Source organism: Desmodus rotundus, chromosome 1 (genome assembly GCF_022682495.2).
Source record: "Desmodus rotundus isolate HL8 chromosome 1, HLdesRot8A.1, whole genome shotgun sequence".
In the NCBI taxonomy this organism is placed as follows: Eukaryota; Metazoa; Chordata; class Mammalia; order Chiroptera; family Phyllostomidae; genus Desmodus; species Desmodus rotundus.
The window spans coordinates 143110502-143130448 of NC_071387.1; the positions used below are offsets into that span (position 1 = coordinate 143110502).

Sequence of the window (19947 nt, forward strand, 5' to 3'; positions counted from 1 at the left end):
TGAAAAAAAAGATGAGATATGCAAAAAAATAATTTTATGCTCTTTATTTCTTGTTTTTGAAGTTATTTTTAATTTTCTTAGTTTTCATTCATGTTTCATTTTTTGGTATCAGCTCTACTGTATGTTTTCAAAATAAAATGGAAAAGACTAAAATTTAATTATATGTTATGTCCATTTCTACATTACTCTACACTATTCTTACCTTATCCTATAGGAAATAAGATACGTCTTTGTGTTGCTGGTGATCAGTGACCATAATCAGAAATATATTAAATATGGGGATGCACACTGTCTTAAAATTTTAAAACAATTCAACAGTAAATGCTTATTGAACTCTTATATCTGTGACCTTCACCCATAGCTATGATGATTGATCTTTGGCTCTTAGATAATGCTCATTAAATATAATGAGTTTTTTTTTAGATTCAGGATAAATATGTAAATATACTTTTAATTACTGAAACATCTATCATTTCAGTATGTTTAGTCAGATGTTACTACACTTACTCAACACACACATTTTCAGATTCACACACTTTAGCTTATGTGGTGACTCCATACCAGAATAGATCAAAGGAGGGTTTTGTGTTCTTATGGGGTCAGTGCTTATCCTCTGTTCATAGGGATGTCCTGACTCCTTTTGTTTTTACTGTCTGATATTACTTTATGATGTTACCAGTAAATCCTTATCACCATAAGTTATATACTAACTCATAAGGGCTAATTTTAGACAGGAGCCTTCTCTTTTACCAGAAACTTAGATTCCTCTGGAAATTGGACCAGGTCCAGGCCTCGTTTGTTGTCTTCTGGTGACCCACCACCCCCACTCCCTGCCTCGTTGCTGTTGCTCGCTACCCGCTCTCTCCTTCAAGTAGTGTGTCATTTTAATTCTGTATTGTACATTGCAGATCCAGGCTTTACTGTATTTTCACTTTTCCAAAGCATCCTAATAGAGCTGTTCATCTCAAAAGTTTTTATTGTGCCCTCTGGAATCTTATTTTGGTAAGCAAAATTCCTTTTCAAGAGTACATTACTCATTCTCCCATATCCCACATCACAGCATTTAGAAGTGGTACCCATGCTGCCTATATTTATTTATTTTTTAAAATTATTTTATTGTTCAATTACAGTTGTCTGCATTTTGTCCCCATCCCTCTACTCCACCCAGCCAAACCCACCTCCCTCCCCTGCTTCTACCATCCCCCTTGGTTTTGTCCATGTATCCTTTATAGTAGTTCCTGAAAACCCTTCTCCCCACTGTCCCTTCCCCCTCCCCTCTGGCTATTGTTAGATCGTTCTTAACTTCAGTGTCTCTGGTTATATTTTGTTTGCTTTTTTCTTCTGTTGATTATGTTCCAGTTAAAGGTGATTGGAAGAATTAACATCATCAAAATGGCCATACCACCCAAAGCGATTTATAGATTCAATGCAATCCCTATTAAAGTAACAGTGACACATTTCACAGATATAGAACAAACATTTCAGAAATTTATATGGAACCGTAAACGACCCTGAATAGCTGCAGCAATTTTGAGAAAGAAGAACAAAGCTGGAGGGATCACAATATCTCATACCAAACTGTATTACAAGGCCACTGTAATCAAAACAGCCTTGTACTGGCATAAAAACAGACAGATAGACCAATGGAACAGAACAGAGAGCCCAGAAATAAACCCAAGTCTCTCTGGTCAATTAATATTTGACAAAGGAGGCAGGAGCATAAAATGGAGCAAAAATAGCCTCTTCAACAAATGGTGTTGGGAGATCTGGACAACTATGTGCAAAAAAATGAAACTCGATCACCAATTACACCGTACACAAAAATAAATTCAAGGTGGATAAAAGGCATAAATATAAGTGGTAATACCATAAAAGTCCTAGAGAAAAACATTGGCAGGAAAATCTCAGACATTCCACGCAGCAGTATCCTCACAGACACGTCCCCTAAAGCAAGGGGCATAAAGGAAAGAATAAACAAATGGGACCTCATCAAAATAAAAAGCTTCTGCATGGCTAAAGAAAAAAGCATTAAAATGAAAAGAGAACCAACAGTATAGGAAAACATATTTGCCAATGACACCTCAGACAAGGGTCTGATCCCCAGAATATATAAAGAACTCACAGGATTCCACTCCAGGAAGACAAACAACCCAATTAAAAAATGGGCAAAGGACTTGAACAGACACTTCTCCAAGGAAGACATACAGAGGGCCCATGCTGCCTTTATTATTCCTTCACCCTTACATGAAAGCCTCTGAGGTTTCAAGCCTTTGGAATTGAGTTGTACTACATTTACTCCTTTACCTCTTTCATATTTCTATTCATTCCTCTTCATTTGTTAAAGAATGTGTTTTCTGGTTCACTCTTTTTCTACCTGTAGCCATTTGGGATGACTTTAGCATTTAAATGAAAGACTCATCCAAAACCTTAGTTTTGGTGTTAATCAATCTAAAAAGAGTATTGACCGAGGGATGGTAGATGGTAAGCAAGTTTAGGTCAAGGTTACTTTTTTTAAGATGAAAGAAAGATCTTTGGCCTTTGTCCCTCTTGAGCAACTGGTACCAGCTCTGGACTACTTGCTTTATAGGCTTCTTTCATGAGAAACAACACCTTGTTTGTGTAGGTTACTTTTAGACATATTTTGGCTGTGTATAGCTGAATGCAGTTTTGCCTGAAAGAATAAATAAAATTTTAATAAATATAGAAAAATATGACTCAGCATATTACTACCATTTTCATTGCTTATATATTTTGAAAAGTAATGAATTGCTTCTGGACCATGAGACTTTGTGTGACACTAAAATATTAAGGTAGAAGAATTTTAGTATATCAGCAGACTTTATGGTATATTGTAATATTTGAAAATCTGGCTACCACAATTTGCATTTATAAATATGTATATATAAAATATATAAAAATATGAAATTTGAAGGCATGGCATTCTCCCTTCCTCCAGCTAGCTATGTTCTGATTGAAGTTCATAGGAAGACTTAATTGTACCTGTAGATTGACAATGTACCACAAGTATTGTTAAAGTTGTATATGTAGTTCAGTATCTGGTTATGTAATAACAGTATATATGAAAATAGTTAAATTGATGAGTTTTGGGGGGTTTTTTTGAAGCCAAACATTTTCATGAAGATGAAAACAGATTTAATAATTTTAAGGGCTATGAGATGTGTTAGGAGAAAACAAGGTATTAGTGCATATTTCAGGTTGTCCTTGCTAATTTTTTAGTTTTGGATTATTGCTTTATGTGTTCAATTTCTAAATAATTTCTGACAGAAGATGTATTCTAGTTATGAATGAATGGTGCAGTTTTTATATGCTATCTCCCTTGAACGTATACATCTATTGAAACTGATTTTTCTCTTTTCTTGAAGAATTAGTTAAGAGGGAGTGGAAGTGGTAGAAAGCCTAGTCAAAATGATAAAATGAACCTAAAGTATAAATGACAGATTAATACTTTAGACTGGGGTCTTTATAGATTACTTTTTTTTTTATTGCTGTTCAGTTACAGTTGTCCAACCTTTTCCCTATGGACTTTAAAACATTATTTATATCAACTTTATAATGATTAAGAAACATACCTACAGATGAATGACAACATTGAATGTCCGATGAAAATTTATCCCAAAATATAGATTTTGTTGCTCCTGAAGGAATTTGAGAAAGAGGAAGGACATAAAATGTCTTGTAGCCTTTTTACTCAATCACAGCGCATAGAGTATTTCTACATTCGTAATGATACAAAGGTATATATCCTGCAGTAATTAATAAAAGCCCACAGTCTCCTTTTTTTGTTTGTAGTTTCTTATAGAAAGCATTGGCTGCCTTAAAGCTTTTCTCCCTCCATCTTGAATTAAATAAGCATACAAAAATAGATTGCTCTGTTACTGAATGTGTTATTGCTAATCTACTCTAAGGGGTAACAGAACCAAGAGAAAGTTAGATCTTGCAAGTCAATTTTTATCATCACCAGATGTTTCCAACTGTAATCTAGAGATGATTCAATATACTATTATTATAATTGCAGAAATCTTTGGTTACATGGTTTATCTATTGCATTATTTTCAGTAATCCAATGAAAGTTTAGCTTTTCCTTTGTATTTAAGTTAATAGAAATAAGAAACATAAGCATCCTAAAGAATTGGGCTTTTTTTTGCCAAGGGGAAGGTCACCAAGAATGTTTGGCCAGAAAGAAATGAAGACTGATAACTTGCTAATGATGAGCTCTGTATGAATGAGGGGAACAGTAATACAGGAAGAAGTTCTGTTGGTTAAGAGGTTGTGCTAGAGTGTGGCCTCATGTCAAAGTTAAGAATGCTAGAAACCCAGTAGTAAACTATATGTGCATTATTTTAAATGCTAGGAAAACTGCTACTCATTTTAAAATTATAATTCTTTACTTAATTACAAATTTATTCTATTATGCATCATTTAAGTTAATACAGGATACTTATTATAAGCATACAGCATTTAAACTCCACAATTAGTCAATAGGTTATATAAACATTAACATTTAACTTAGGTTTTGGCTAGATTTTAATGTTTACAGTTTATAAATTATTATAGATTTTTCTATCTAAGATAAAAGAAGCAAGTACAATTTTTAGTGGGTTAAGTGAGCTGGGTAGAGTGAGTAGCTGGCAGGTGGTGACTGAGGTCATAGTGGCTGTGCTCACTAAGTGACCAGAGCAGTGATTTTCAGCCTTTTTCATCTCATGGTGCACATATTAACTACTAATACTCTGTGGCACACCAAATAATTTACATTATAGTTTTTGCTGATCTGACAAAAAAAAGTTGGTATAATTTTGATTCATTCATACCGGATGGCTCTTGTGTTGGCTGTTGTCATTTTTTTTTACTTGAGAATCTATAGGAAGAGAGGTCAGTAGCCCTGACTAAATTTCAGGTATTGCATGTTTTAAAAATTCTTGTGGCACACCAGTAGAAAATCGCTGGACTAGGGCAAGAGGAGCAGATGGGAGCTAATGATTTTAGTTTGGGAAATTTTTAACTCTGAGGTATACCAAACTTTCTTGTAAAGGTTCACAGGCAGTTTAGATGGCCTTCTGAAGCTGGATTAATACTCGGATTAATTCTTTGCCCTCTCCCTGCATATAATCCCTGCATATAATGTAAGGAGAGGGCAAAGAAGAAGAAAGAATGGTAATGTGAAAGATGCAAGAGCAAAGCAGTAAGCAAAGCAGTGAATAAGTAGACAAGTTAAGTACTGAAAAGCTTTCTTCGATTTTGGCAATGTCAGAGGTTGTAAATTGACCTCAATGAGAATAGTTTCTGTGGAGTGGGGAGGGTGGAGGTCAAGGTATAGTGAACATAGGAATGCATGGGGTGAAGAAGTTTCTGCTGAGGTAAGTTCCAGAACATTTAAGAATAAAGTATATTTGAGCTTAAATCCAGAATGTAGGACTCCAGACAAGTCGCTTCACATCTCTGAGTATTCTCATGTGTAAAATGGGGATAATAATTTTTTATTGTTATAGGATTGAATGAGATAAAGCAGGAAAATGGCCCCGCACTTTATACAAAAGAATGCATAAATAGAATTATAAAGCGAAGACAATGAATGTACACTAATCAGGAGAACTTTGGATAAGTAGGGAAAGAGAATAATAGCATGGCAGTTTGAAGGATATTTTATAAGGATGGGAGAGAAGACTTTGCTTACAGAATCAATAGATGTAGAAGTACAGATGACTTTCATTTGTAGAATTTCAATTGTAGAATTACAGACTACTTTGTTTACAGGAATCATAGAGAGAAGGAGTCAGGAGAACATTGAAAATTCAGATAAAAGAAGGGCTAATGGGAATTTTTTTAATCCTCACTCGAGGTCAGTTTTTTCATTGATTTTAGAGAGAGAGGAAGGGAGAGAGAAACATCGATTGGTTGCCTCCCATACACACCCAGACCAGGGATCATAGTGCCAGGACCAGGGATTGAACCTACAATCTAGATATGTGCCCTGACCAGGAATCGAACCTGCAACCTTTCAGTAATGGGATGACACTCCAATCAACTGAGTCATACTGACTGGGGCACTAATAGGAATTTAATGGAGTGAAATTTAAAGGAAATGGAAGGACACTGTGGGATAGGTAAAGGAGTTAAGCTTGAAGAGAAGATAAGACATGTCTTGAGGAGAGGGAGGAAGGGCAGGTTAGGTGTATATATAGATGCATTTGAAAGTTTAGGGTAAAATAGTTAGTTCAACAAAAATAGTAAGGGAGTGTGAGAGACTTCTGGGGATTTCAAGGAAAAAATCTAAAAGCCAGATGGCCATTTGTGTATGGAACACAGGAGACAAGTTTGTCATAGTTGTCATAGAGTAAGTGTTCTGTGAACACTCCAAGGAGCAGGAATTTTTTCTGTTTTTTAAAATTCTTTCATTCTTTTCACTGACAGCTCCCTAGAGCCTGGAATTCTGTTTGGAACATTGTAATCTTTCAACAACTATTTGCTAAAAAATATGAAAGATGTCACACAGGAATGTGTTACAGTATGAGGCAAAGATTAGGGCCAAATGCTTGAGGACCACCAGGTGGGTAGAGCATATAAGGTTTACACTGGAGATTAAGGAGTGACAGAGAGGAAGGGGAGCTCCAAGAGAACACATCTCATGCAAAGATGGAAAAGGAGCAAATGCGGAGAGACAAATATTAATTTTTCTTTGCTGTATAACCCACAAACTGAACGGCTTAAAACAAGATCTGTTTGTTAGTTCACAGTTCTGTGGCTTCCCTGAGTTCTTTGCTGAGGGTCTCATGAGATTCAAGTCAAGGTATTGGCTGGGCTGCATTGTTATCTGGAGCTTGGGGGTCCTCTTCAGGCTTATGTGGTTGTTGCAGAATTCAGTTCCTTGCATTCGTAGGATTGAGGCCCTCATTCTCTTGCTGGCTGTCAACTGAGGGCCACTTGTAGCTGTCAGTGCCACTGAAATGCTTTGCCACGTAGCCCCCTTAGCATTGGAGAATTTTTCTCACGTTTACTCTGTTATGCTTTGAATCTCTGCCTTTAGGAGGCCAGTCTCTTTAAGGGCTTAACTGGTTAGGTCAGGCACACAGGTCAGGCACACTCAGAATAATCTTCTTTTCTTAAAGTCAGTTGTGTCATATAAAATAACCTAACTGTAGGAGTAAAATCCGTCCTATTCACGGTCCCAGAAATCATGCAGGGTTGGTACACAAACAGGTGGGAATCTTAGAGATGATCTGAGAATTTTGCCTTCTCAGAGCTCAAGTAAAATGAAAACCAAATAGAGACCATTAGATATGGCAGTACATTTAGTCAGGATGCCAATAAAAAGCCTAGAGATGCCACCAAAATTTAAGGCATGCAGGTATAGTTCTATGATTTAAAAAAAAAATTAAAATAACACCCAATTTTCTATTGGTCATTTTCTCTGTAACCTCTACTCTGAGACTGGACTAGGAGAAAAAACAACCTATTACAGATGGATGAAACTAAGTTCACATAATAAGGGTTATGTACTTTATTTAGAAAGACTCTGAGAACTTTTTACTCTCATTTAGAAACAGTCCTAGTAAACTTATTTCCATGATTTCTCACAGTACCACAGATTAGAAACAGCACGTGGTAAGTAACGCGTGCAGATGTGGGGTGGCCAAGGAGAGGTGGAGGTGTGGAGTCATGCATTGTCAGGAGCAAGAAGTGATAACTCATATTTTAACACCAAGGGAGGAGTCTGGGGGGGAAAAGTACAAAATAAATGGAAGAAATTCCAAAGTAGAGTCTTAGAGCCTTGATGCAGCAAGATAAGGCCAGTTTATGTTTATTTTGAACTATGTAAGAAGACAGGAATACAGAATTTGTTTTGTGAGGATAATTCTTTTTTTTAAGGTATGGCAAAATGAGGCATCACGTTAGTGCCTTTTAGTTTCAAAATAAGTTATTATTTAAAAAATTCTGAATTTCTACTCAAATTTTAATAGAATCATAATTAGCTATTTGATTTTTTTGGTACCTTTCAAGCCTCAAGAGAATTTATGGATAAATTTTTGAATCTATAATTCTTCCAGCAGTAAAGCTGATCCTTTATAATTCCAGATACTAATCCTTTGGTTCTAGAAATTGCCTTATTGCTGCCCTTGCTGCCCAATCAGTGTACGGAAGAGAAGAAATGATTTTATTTGAATTACATCATAGTTTTGAATATAAGGATTTTAGTATTCTGAGTAAGAACTTATTATTGTCCTTGGAACAGATTTGGAACCATTCCAAACTGTGTCTTTCTAATGCATAAAGTGAGGATATCAGGATCTGCTATGTAGTGTTATAGACAATGAAATGTACAGAACAATGCATGTACAGAGAACTTGGTGCTTGGCTCATGGTTAGTGCTCAGGAAATGCTAGCTACGTTCATTGCGAGAGCCATTTTCTAACCAGATTAATATATTTTTGTCAACAGTTCTTCAAATGGTGCATTGTGGTTGTTCTCTTTCACATAGCCCTAAAACTTTAGCAATAGTGATGTGACTCTGTTTTATTTATGTAGTATTTGGAAATACTTAACAAAAAGTTACTTGGCTTCTCACTGAACTACCATGAGATTTAATGAATTTATAAACCACTGAATGAAGTATTTCTGAAATGTAATTCAAACTTTCCAGTGTCTATATGCAGAGGCTTCTGCTCTGTTTTATTTTTAATGAAAAAATGTGATAATTTTATTGTCTGTCATTAATATTTTATAGTTTTCAGTCATATTTAACCTTTTACCATTCCAGGTTCAAAATGGCTGTGTGCGATGTTTCCTTGTTGATGTGCATGAATGTATTTCCATATTAGTAGCACTCCTCAGTGTTATAATTTTAATTTTTACTTGTCTGTGTTTTTATTATATTCTTTTTTTAAAAAAGATTCTATTTATTTATTTTTAGAGAGAGGGGAAGGGAAGGAGAAAGAGAGAGAAACATCAATGTGTGGTTGCCTCTCGTGTGCCCCAAACTGGGGACCTGGCCTGCAGCCCAGGCATGTGCCCTGACTGGGAATCAAACTGGCGACCCTTTGGTTCATAGGCCCGCACTCAATCCACTGAGCTACACCAGCTGGAGCTACTTTTATTATATTCTTGAGATATGTTATTCAAAATAGTACATCAGTTTTATACTTACTATTTTAAATTGAATGTAATAATTGTTTCAGTGTAGCAATTCAACTTTAATGTGATTAGAGCCTTTATTCTCTACCCACTCCCCCACCCCCTTCTTTAATTTTTTGAATGAGCCATGAATGCCCAGCATATGGTTGACTTCCTGGACGTATTCCAGGCAGTATGTCATAGTGGAAAGGGAACTATGGGAGGAGTTGGTTTTGTCATTGTATGTGTGTCCTGGGGCATGTTATTTCACCTTCTCTGACCTCCATTTTCTCGTCTATTGGGAAGTGAAAAGGTTGAAGTTGAAAAATTTCTAGCTTAAAAGGTTCCTTTTACCACTGATTTTATATAGTTTTATTATATGACATCTCTTTTGAAAAAGGAAGTCATAGAATAAAAGACCATGGTCCAGTAATTTATAATAGTGATTTTCAATGTTAATCTTTTAAATACATGCCCTATCTGTATAATAAACTTATTTTGATCAGCTTATTTTTGTCTGAGGAGCTAGTTGCCTTTGAAATTCCTTCTTTCTTTGCTGGCACTTTATTATTGGAAACAATATCGGTCCCCAACCTATGAAAAGAAACTTCAAACCACATGTGCTAATTAGTGTGAAAATAGATGTTAGCAAAGCTAATAACAAAGTTAGCCAGTGCTCCAACTGCTGGACTATAGGTGAACGGAAAGCCACAGGGAGAAAATCCTGTGACCTTGCTACTGCTTAGCTGTGAATCCTGCTGTATGGTTCCTGGAATTATGAGGGCTCCTGCTGAGAAAAACTGTCTTTGGGACTACAGCTATACTTCTGACAGTGGATTTGGGGGAAAGGTGTTGTTTTAATCAGACACAAGTTTCTAAAAACTGGAGTGGGAAATGAAAGATTTTAAAAAAGGTGCAGATATTCACATTTTAATATTACTCTATAGAATTTATGAAAATGCAACTTCTGGCCAGTTTTTCAGATTAATAGACTTCACATCAGGGTGATATTTTTGTTTTGTTTCAATGTTTAGGGTAGCTGATGATTACTTTACAAGGTAAATATCCACTGATTCTTTTTCAGGTGTGTATTAGTTTCCTACGACTTCTATAACAAGTTACCACAAACTTGGCACCTTAAAAGCAACATAAATGTATTCTTTCACAGTTCTTCTGGAGACTGGAAGTCCAAAACTCAAGGCTTCTGGAGAGCTGGTTCCTTCTGGAGATTCTGAGCAAGAATCGTTCCATGTCTCTCTTCTAGCTTCTGGTGGCTACTGGCCGTTCTGAGCATTCTTTGACTGAGCATACCCATTTCTGTCTCCTCCTTCATATAGCCTTCTCTTCTGTGTTCTTTCCTATTCTGTTTCAGCCTTCTTATAAGGATACTGGTCCTTGGATTTCCGACCCACCTGGATAATATAGGATGGTCTCATTTTGAGATTCTTAATTTAATTATATCTGCAAAATCCCCTTTTACAAGGAAGGTCACATTCACATGTTCTGAGTAGACATATTTTGGGGGGTTTCATGTTGAAGTGTAATTTTTCAAAACACTGAAATTCAGTCTTTTACTGAGCAAAGTCTATTAGCACTTAAATTGTCAGTGAGGTCCTCATAAGGAAATGGTTATGTGTCTTGCACTACTGGATAATTTATAAAAAGAATAACTTTAGCCATTGTTTTTGCTCATACATTTCAGAAAAGCACATTGGAATGTGAATTGTCTTTAGATATTGAATAGGAGTGTTGCTGGTTACCGCCTCCTTTCCTTGGAGATGGTCATCCTAAGAGATACAGAATCAAGAAAGTGAGCAGAATGACATGACATTTTACAAACTGTGTTTCACCAAACTCTACCCTGTTATATTATGAATTTTTTTAGCATTGTTATTTTAAGACAGAATTTTGATAATCATTCAAATGTTTTGCACATTTGGTTCCCAGTTTCATTATTTTAGAATATGAAAATGCTTGACTTAGCAAGAGGGCTGTCTTTCTTTTAATAAATATTTTTAATATGCAAGTACTAATGTGTGCTTGCTTCTCACATTCCCCCTACTGGGGACCTGGCCTACAATGCAATCCAGGCATGTGCCCTGACTGGGAATCGAACCTGTGACCCTTTGGATCGCAGGCCTGTGCTCAGTCCACTGAGCTACACCAGCCAGGGCCTAGATGGGACTGGAGAGCATTATGCTAAGTGAAATAAGCCAGGCGGTGAGGGACAAATACCTTATGATCTCACCTTTAACTGGAACATAATCAACAAAAGAAAAAAGCAAACAAAATATAACCAGAGACATTGAAATTACGAACATTGTAACAGTAGCCACAGGGGTGTGAGGAGGGGATAGTGTGGAGAGGGGTCTATAGGAGCTACTATAAAGGACAGAAGGACAAAATCAAGGGGGAGGGTAGAGTGGGGGAGGGAGGTGGGACTGGCTGGGGTGGGGTGGAGGGAAGGGGAGAAAATGCAGACAATTGTAACTGAATAAAAATAAATTAATTAATTTAAAAATAAAATAAAATAAAATAAAAAATATGCAAGCACCAGAGGAAAAACGACAGGATGACTAGGTTACTAAGCAGTGACTACTTCTAAAATTATTTGTCTTCAGTCAGAACCCAATTGCTAAAATAAATCATTTAGAAACTTTTTTAATACTTAAATTTTATATGCTGATGGGTGTAGAAACTGTATCCTTCATTCTCCTCAGAAAATCAACATTTCCAAAAGCCTAAGTTGTTTGTTATTTATAAATACATTCCTTTTACAAAGGACATACCGATATTTGCAGTATTTCATTTATGTTATGGAGTTATCAACAGCATAGAATTTTTTTTAAGAGACAATCTTTTCTGGGTTTAAATTTCCCTGTAGGTATAAAATCCCTTCGAATTTCGTGGCTGCTTTGCATAAGTAGTCCCAACGATATCTGGCACTCAGCCTGGAGTTTGTGCGTGAATATTGTCATCTTTTTCTTGATTCTTATTGCCTCCTGATTTCAGTGAGTATCTAACTGTTCCGACAGGGCCAAGTAATCACTTTCATTGTTCCTTCCAAGAATTTATTAGATTGGGTTTATTTACTGAAGTCTGTGACAAATAATATTTGGTTGTTTTAATGACCCATTATTCATAAAAAAGGGTTCCAGTGGCACTTTTCACTAGATTTCAGCTTCCCATTGGAGGTTAAGTTCTGATGGCATCCCAGGTGGGATGTGACTAAAATAAATGCCCTATAAGGGAAGTAACTGTGGTGGCCAATGTTACTATGGAAGTCTTTAGTGTTTAGTTTTTCAATTACAATTGACATTTCAGTATTATTTTATATTAGTTTCAGGTGTAAAGCATAGTGATGAGACATTTGTACAATTTATGAAGTGCTCCCCTTGATAAGTCTAGTACCCACCTGGCACTATACATAATTATTACACTGTTATTGATGGTATTCCTTATGTTGTACTTTACATTCCCATGATCAATTTGTACTTCTTAATCTCTTCACCTTTTTCACTCAGTGCCCCAGCCCCGCTCCCATCTGGCAACCCTCTGTTTCGTTTATCCGTGAGTCTGTTTCTGTTTTATTTGCTTATTTTGTTGTTTAGAATCCCCATATAAGTGAAATTATATGGTATTTGGCTTTCTCTGACATTTCACTTAGCATGATACTCTCTAGGATTGTCTGCATTGTTGCAAATGGTAAGATTTTATTCTTTTTCATGGCTGAGTAATCATCCATTGTGTGTGTGTGTGTGTGTATATATATATATATATATATATATATATAGAGAGAGAGAGAGAGAGAGAGAGAGAGAGAGAGAGAAATATGTACCACATTTTCTTTATCCAAATCTATTGATAGGCACTCAGGTTGCCTCCATATCTTGTCTATTGTATTATAAATACTGCTTTAGTGAACATAGGGGTACATATATCTTTTCAAATTAGTGTTTTGGATTTCTTTGGGTAAATACCCAAAAGTGGAGCTGCTGTGTCATGTGGTAGTTCTAATTTTAACTTTTTGAGGAACCTCTATACTGTTTTTCACCGTGGCTACATTTTGCACTCCCACCAATAGTACACAAGGGTTCTCTTTTCTGCAATGGAAGTCTTCTGTGTGAGTTTTTTTCAATGAACAATGCCATGCAATTGACTGGGGAGTTGGACAATGGTGACAGAATTTTTAAATGAAGATTTCATGTAGTCTAGTGTCCTCATGTTTACTGGTGTGGAAACTGAGAGCCAGGGTAGTCAAGTAATTGCGCAGGTTCATAATCTATACTGTCTGACATCAGAACCTTACTCTTTCTATTCCATTGCCTTCTTTGAGAGCCATGCTTCAGTAACTTATGTGTTTTTTGGTTAAAGTTGTTAGTTCGTAACTTGCTAAATACAGACCTAAATATGCTGTCACTTGGAAGAGCTGTTAATTTTTTTACTCCATTCAGTAAATCACATCATTCAGTAAAACCTCAATTCTTTGCCTTTTATCTTTACCTGTGTTTTACTGGACAGGGGATGGAAGTAGCCTGAGAGCCTACTTCAACTGCAATTTGAGTTTTAGTGAAACTCAATTTGCAAAACTTGATAGTATGACTTTCTTTAACTGTAAGTAATTTAGGTATTGTTTCTTACAGAGCTTTTTAAAGTTGATAATAGGCAAGCTTTTAATCATTATGAAATAATCTCTTGGCTTTTACATTTTTATAGGCATTGGATGAGAATATTATTTTATGACATAAGGTATTATTTTACAACATTGCCTCTCCTTGCCCCCTTCTCTGGCCCCCAACTATGTCCACTCTGAGGGGCTGTCTTTTTGTCATAACTTGTTTCTCTCTCCTTCTCTAGAGAAAGTTCTTTACCTTGTCAATATCTGAGGAGGATAAAATGAGTGTATCATCACAAGCCACGGCAGGTCTACAGGCAAAATTAGGCACTCTTTCCATGGTAATCAAAAGGAAACTTTTACATATTAACTTTTTTTTAAATAGCCATTTAATTCACTGATAGAAAAGTCAGCCTGTCAGTAAATGTAGCACAGCATGATGTATTATTATGTAGACTATAATTTAAAGCCGATTTGAAAAGCTGTATAGACTGGAGCTTTGGCAAATGAGTTTTATGTCTTACTTGTAGAAATACAGGCACCAAATGAGCTGATACTAGTTAAAATGTTTTATATACTCTATTTACATTTGATTATTCTTGCCTAAAACTTATGGTTTACTAATTTTTTCTGATAGTACATTTTTAGACCAACTGATTTAAAGAGTATCTTTAAATGAAAGGGGACTTTCATTAATTGTATCCTCTCAAACATATACCGTATTATACTTCATAATTTAATATAAAGGAAATGATTTTTGAAGTCTTATCTATCCCACACCTGGACTTAATCTAGACTTAACCTAATATTACATTTTTAAGAAAATGTTTTGCCCTGGCAGGTGTGGCTCAGTGGATTGAATGCTGACCTGCAAACCAAAGGGTTGCTGGTTCGATTCCCAGTCAGGGCACATGCCTGGGTTGCGGGCCAGGTGCCTGGTGGAGGCACATGAGAGGCAAGCACATAGTGATGTTTCTCTCCCTTTCCTTCTCCCTCTTTTCCCCTCCCTCCAAAAAATAAATAAAAAATATTTTAAAAAAGTTTTTTTATTTGATATTATCAAAGGGTCTTGGGGGAAATGGTTCTCTTTTGTAGGGTTTGATGCCAAGGTGTAGCTCGAGGAAAGTTATTTTTACCATTTCAGTGAACTATTAAGTCATACACAAATAAAATGCTTTTGAACTCTTAGAACTCTCCCTGGAATTTTCTGCTTTTGTGCATAACCTCCCATGTAGTTTTCAGTTTCGTTCTTGTGGTATTCATACATTGGGACCATGCTCTGTCTATCATTTTAAGAGCATTGCTCAGAGAAGCCGACTGCTTTCTTGTGAAGCTTTCATTGCCACGCAGGTGAGGTTAGCACTTTCATGTCATCTTCCCATCTGTGGTAGGTAGCAGCAAGATCAACAGTAGTGTCACTGCTGTTGATACCACTGCCACCTCCACAACCACACAGAGTCAGGGGGGGGAAATTCCCCAAAGGAATGAGAAGAAGTGTGAGTTGGGCTGGGGAGTAGAAAACTATAGCTATTTTAGTACTTTCCAACATGTGTGCTTTACAACATCACATATTTCTTCATACTTCTAATTACAAAGAAACTACTGTGTATGCCTTACTTTCTACTCTTTCATTTTCCATAGCCTGGCTGGTAAAAATATTTACTTTCCCAAATGTTTTTATTTTAGAAGACTTCTCAAGCACCAGAGATAGATTTTTTAAAAAACCCAAAACACCCAAGTCAGTTGAAGATGAACATCTTTAAAGAAATGTCACTACTCTCCTTTAGTACTTCAAGGCTGTCTGCTCCAGCATTTCTGGTAGCTCAGCTCTTACAGTGGTTTTTACTAAAAACCAAAACTGAAGCTGCCGTTAGGATTAAGGCTACCGGATACATGCTCACATTCCTAAGGTGATGACCATTGGTACTACAGGGAAGATGTATTTCTTAAAAGTGATTTCATTAAATATTTACATGCCTTTAACATGTTACTTTTTAATCACTTGTAGTAATTTACTTGTAAGTACCCTCTGAGGAAGGTTTGTCATTGTTTCGTTCTCTAGATGTTCGAATTGAAGTATAGTTATTCACATAGGATCATCAGCAAGTTATATGTGATGACTATGAAAAAGATGTTGAGATTATCTGTTAGAGTATCATAAGATTATTTTAATTATTAATATGCATTTGTTTGTGGAATAATAAGAACTATCAGTACTGTAAGTGTTAGAAAAGTAAATTAGTAAAAGTAGGTAAATGGAGAGACAAAAGTGGAATTTCAGTTTTGAGTTTGAGTCTATTAGGTAGCATATGGCCCAAAATGTGACCATTTATTATATACAGAAGATATACACTAGGTGTTGGATACATAGGAAATAATAGATGTTATTTGTGGCCTGCTTTAGATATTTTCCACTGACAAATAAAATTGAGCATCACTACCGATGGAAGATATGGAAATACAGTGCTTGGCAATAGGTTATCTTGTTCTTTTGTCTGCTGTTGAGTAACAGTGAAATGTAGTTGTTATTGGAAAATTTACCAATGCTTTCACTACAAACCTTCACACATGCTTTCCATCATTCTTTTTCTTACCTCCTAGTACTCATTCTTGTTCTCCTTCTTTCTCTTCTTTTCTATCCTCTTACCTACCTCATTCACTTGCATTTGTAAAAATGAATCTACAGATTTGAAATCTTAATAAAAAGTTTCCTTCAACTGCGATGTATGATACTCAGAAATATATATCCTATGTCAAACATAAATCTGGGTTTACTTTTCCTTAGCGGTAGTTCTGCCACTGTCTCCTTATTTTACTCTCGCCTCTGTTGTCATCATTGCCGTAGGTGTTATTGTCCCCCTCCTCCTCATCATCATCGTGTGAATCTTTGGGAAACTTCCTACCTACTTTTTTTTTTTTAATAGGGGCTTTAAAAAAATAGTAAACTTATTTATACATTTGCTAGAATATCTAAGTACAAATCCTTTCAGATATTTCATTCTTTTTTTTCTAGTCTTTCATTAGTTCTGACCACATGTGATTTGACAACAGTTTCTTCTAGTGACTAACCTTTCACAGAGGGGCTCAACTTATAGAAATAAGTTTTCCTTTTGCACTCATATTTTATTGATTATGTTATATATACTGTTTTATTATATAAAGCTTAGAAACAAATACAGTTGACTCAGGATTCATAAAAGCTCAGTTGGTGGAAACAGAAACACGTAGGTGACCCAGAAAGTGGCCTGCTGACCACAAGGTTCTCTGTACTGTGGGCACCGTACATTTTAGAGAAAAAATCAGAAAGTGATGCTTGTTGATGCATTTACTTAGTTGATGTCAGTGGAAATTATCTTAAATATGAATATATGTCATTATTGTGTTCCCGTTGTCTTTGAATCATTTTGTCTAGGGTATATAGTTTTAGATATATATTTTTTAGAACTTAATTTTATTCAAAAATTGTTTATTGTGCTATTATGTGTCTTTAGCAGAAACAAGTAAAAGTAAATATTTTATCACTACTGATTGAAATTAAACATTGTTTTTATAAAAAGGAAAAAACAAACAAACAAAAAAACTTCCTACCTACTTAAGTGGAAACTTCCTACCTACTTCACTGTCTAAAAATATTTTCTATATAATTTCCTCCTGTTTTTTCCCTATTATTTTTTTCCTTGAAAATCCTGCACAACTACAGTGCTGTCTGAAATCTGGTTCTTTGTAGCTTGTGTCTTTTTTCCCCCCTTCATGTTAATGTTTATTTGGTTTGCTGCGAATTTCCTTTATATTTCTTGTTTCCACTCATCTCATGAGTTTCTGCCTCTTTTATTTTTCTCCAATTAAGACATGTGTTGAGAGAACAGGAAAGTAACATGGTACAGAGTTTATATGCATTTGGTTTTTTGTCATCTTCAGTGTCAAGAAGTTTGCATTTTATTTGGTTGGAAGACATGATAGATGGGCATGAGTTATGGACCAGTACTTAAACACCTGCATCACTGTGTATGCATACCAGATATTTACTATTGCTTAAGGCTTCTTTCTTACTCTCTCCAGGAAAGGAAGGAGAGGCTATCCAAATTTGAGTCTATTCGTCATTCAATTGCTGGAATGATTAGGTCTCCAAAATCTGCATTGGGCCCTTCATCAGTAAGTAGGATGATGAACTTTATGTGTTCCTGAAAATAGTCATTATGTAGCTCTTTCTCATATATTAATGAATATCATATGTAAATTTTTCTGTACAAATTGAAAAGTAAATACATGTTAACTTTTTGTATGTATATCAGTCTATGCATGTATATATATAGTAAAACTCTATCTAACATTGATGTAGGGAGGAAAGAAACCTGTATTATAGACTTCCTGTACTACAAATAAATATTACACTTTATGAACTTTGATATAAAAGAATAATATATTATATAAAGAATAATATATAGAAAGAATATTATAAGAACAATATATAGAAATCTCTTTTCCAAGGAAACATTTTTATAATACAGATTATTGTACATTCATTTGTACATGTATCATTTTATGTGTGTTAACATTTTTAGAACATTAGATTGTAAAGTTGAAGTCTGAAGTTGGGTTTGGCATATTACAAAGGTGAATAGAATATTAGATATCTTTAGTAATAGTGGCTATAACCAAGCAAGATAAAAAATATTCTTATCCCCTTTAAACAGTAAAAATCTGAAGTATTTTTTCACTTCATTACCTGTAAAATGTAATTATCAAACTTTTTATTTTAGCCATACCTTATTGATAATAGAGCTTTACAATGATATCATATTGAGTGGTGGTGAACACAAAAATATTGAGTATAAATAATTACATGATTTCTCCCCAACTCTCTAAGTTTCTACATGATGATATCTTAATATCGTATCTTACTTTTGAAAAGTTTTCCTGTTTAAGACAATGTGACCTAGTCTTATTTAGAAAAAGAAAATGTTTCCTAACCACAGGTTAGTTAAATTTCCATTCACATTTTGGATTTATTTGTTATAATTCCTTTTTAGTATGTAACATATGTTCCCTTATGTATTTCACTTAAGCAACAATCTGTTATATACCAGTAGGGAAATTAGCAGGTATTTTAACAAAAAATAACAAAATTATATTTTTATGTAAAAGAGATTTTCTATTTATATTTCAGCCTTTGATATGTTGCCATTGTCACTTCCCATTTACAGAAGTTCTGTGGGAATAGGGAGGGAACTGTGAACTAATGGAGACCATCTCATGTGGCATTAAATAGTGAGTGAAAAAAAATAAGTATAAGCCAAAGCAACACAATAGAGGAAGTCTCTTTCAAGGTCCATTTCCTCCTCTTATTTTCTTAAGTAATTGATTTACAGTTTTACAGATTATTAGTAGTTCATAGGACTTGACACTGAAGATAACTGTAGGAGACTTAACAATTTATAAGAAGTTCTAGACAGTTTATGTGGATAGTTTTTCATAACTTTTATTTGAGTAAAAAGTATTTGAGATGAAATATTTTAAAAGTTTTTAAAAAGAAAAATAAATATGGATTTTGAAAAGAAATGTTTTAATATGTCAGCTAACTTTTCATAAAATTATTTAACATTGAAACAAAAATGGCATAGTTAAGTTGTCATTAACTGACCTTTATTTCACTTAGGTCAGAGGTCTTTATGCCAGCAACTAGTAGCTGTTTATTGGTGATCTAATTTATGAAAGGTGCCCCCCTCTCCCAATTTCCTTTTTGTGTGCTTTAAGATCAAGCTTGACTTCAGTAAAATTTTTTAAATCCTTTAAAACTAAGCCCCATTATAAACTCAAAGTTTCCTTTAGTTTTATCCTTAGATGTAAAGGGAGGGGAGTGGAATTTAGAGCTTCAGAAGTCTAGAAAGTGACAGAAAAATAAGAATTCTATGATTGTGGAAATGGGCCAAACTCCACATTTATTTTTCCCACAACCTAGGATACCTAAGAACCTCGTGTCTCAAGACAGGTGTCTGGGAGTGCGACAGTGGCTTCTGGGACTTCATGTTATATGTATTGCTTTCAAGCTCATAGTTATGGGAACTTCAGCTTCTGTCCCTAAGTCAGGGTCAATCAGAGGATGGGAGAAATTTTGTCTTTTAAGACACACTGATTTACATCTAGAAACAGAGAAATCCAGTTAGCTCATTATGATGGAGTTATATAGGCGTGGCTATCCTAAA

At 35.2% G+C, this 19947-nt stretch overlaps 1 protein-coding gene across 4 annotated transcripts in view; it reads left to right on the forward strand.

Moving 5' to 3' along the window:
* The window catches only part of FER (FER tyrosine kinase), a 406586-nt gene that overhangs the window by 147253 nt on the left and 239386 nt on the right, over positions 1-19947 (forward strand). For 3 of the 4 annotated variants that reach the window (XM_045197637.2, XM_045197636.3, XM_045197638.3), the window contains one exon: positions 17804-17896. In XM_045197637.2, coding sequence (XP_045053572.1) covers positions 17804-17896 — 93 coding nt within the window. Of the gene's footprint in view, positions 1-17803; positions 17897-19947 lie in introns of those variants that run through there. The other variant, XR_008425138.2, reaches the window with a different exon arrangement.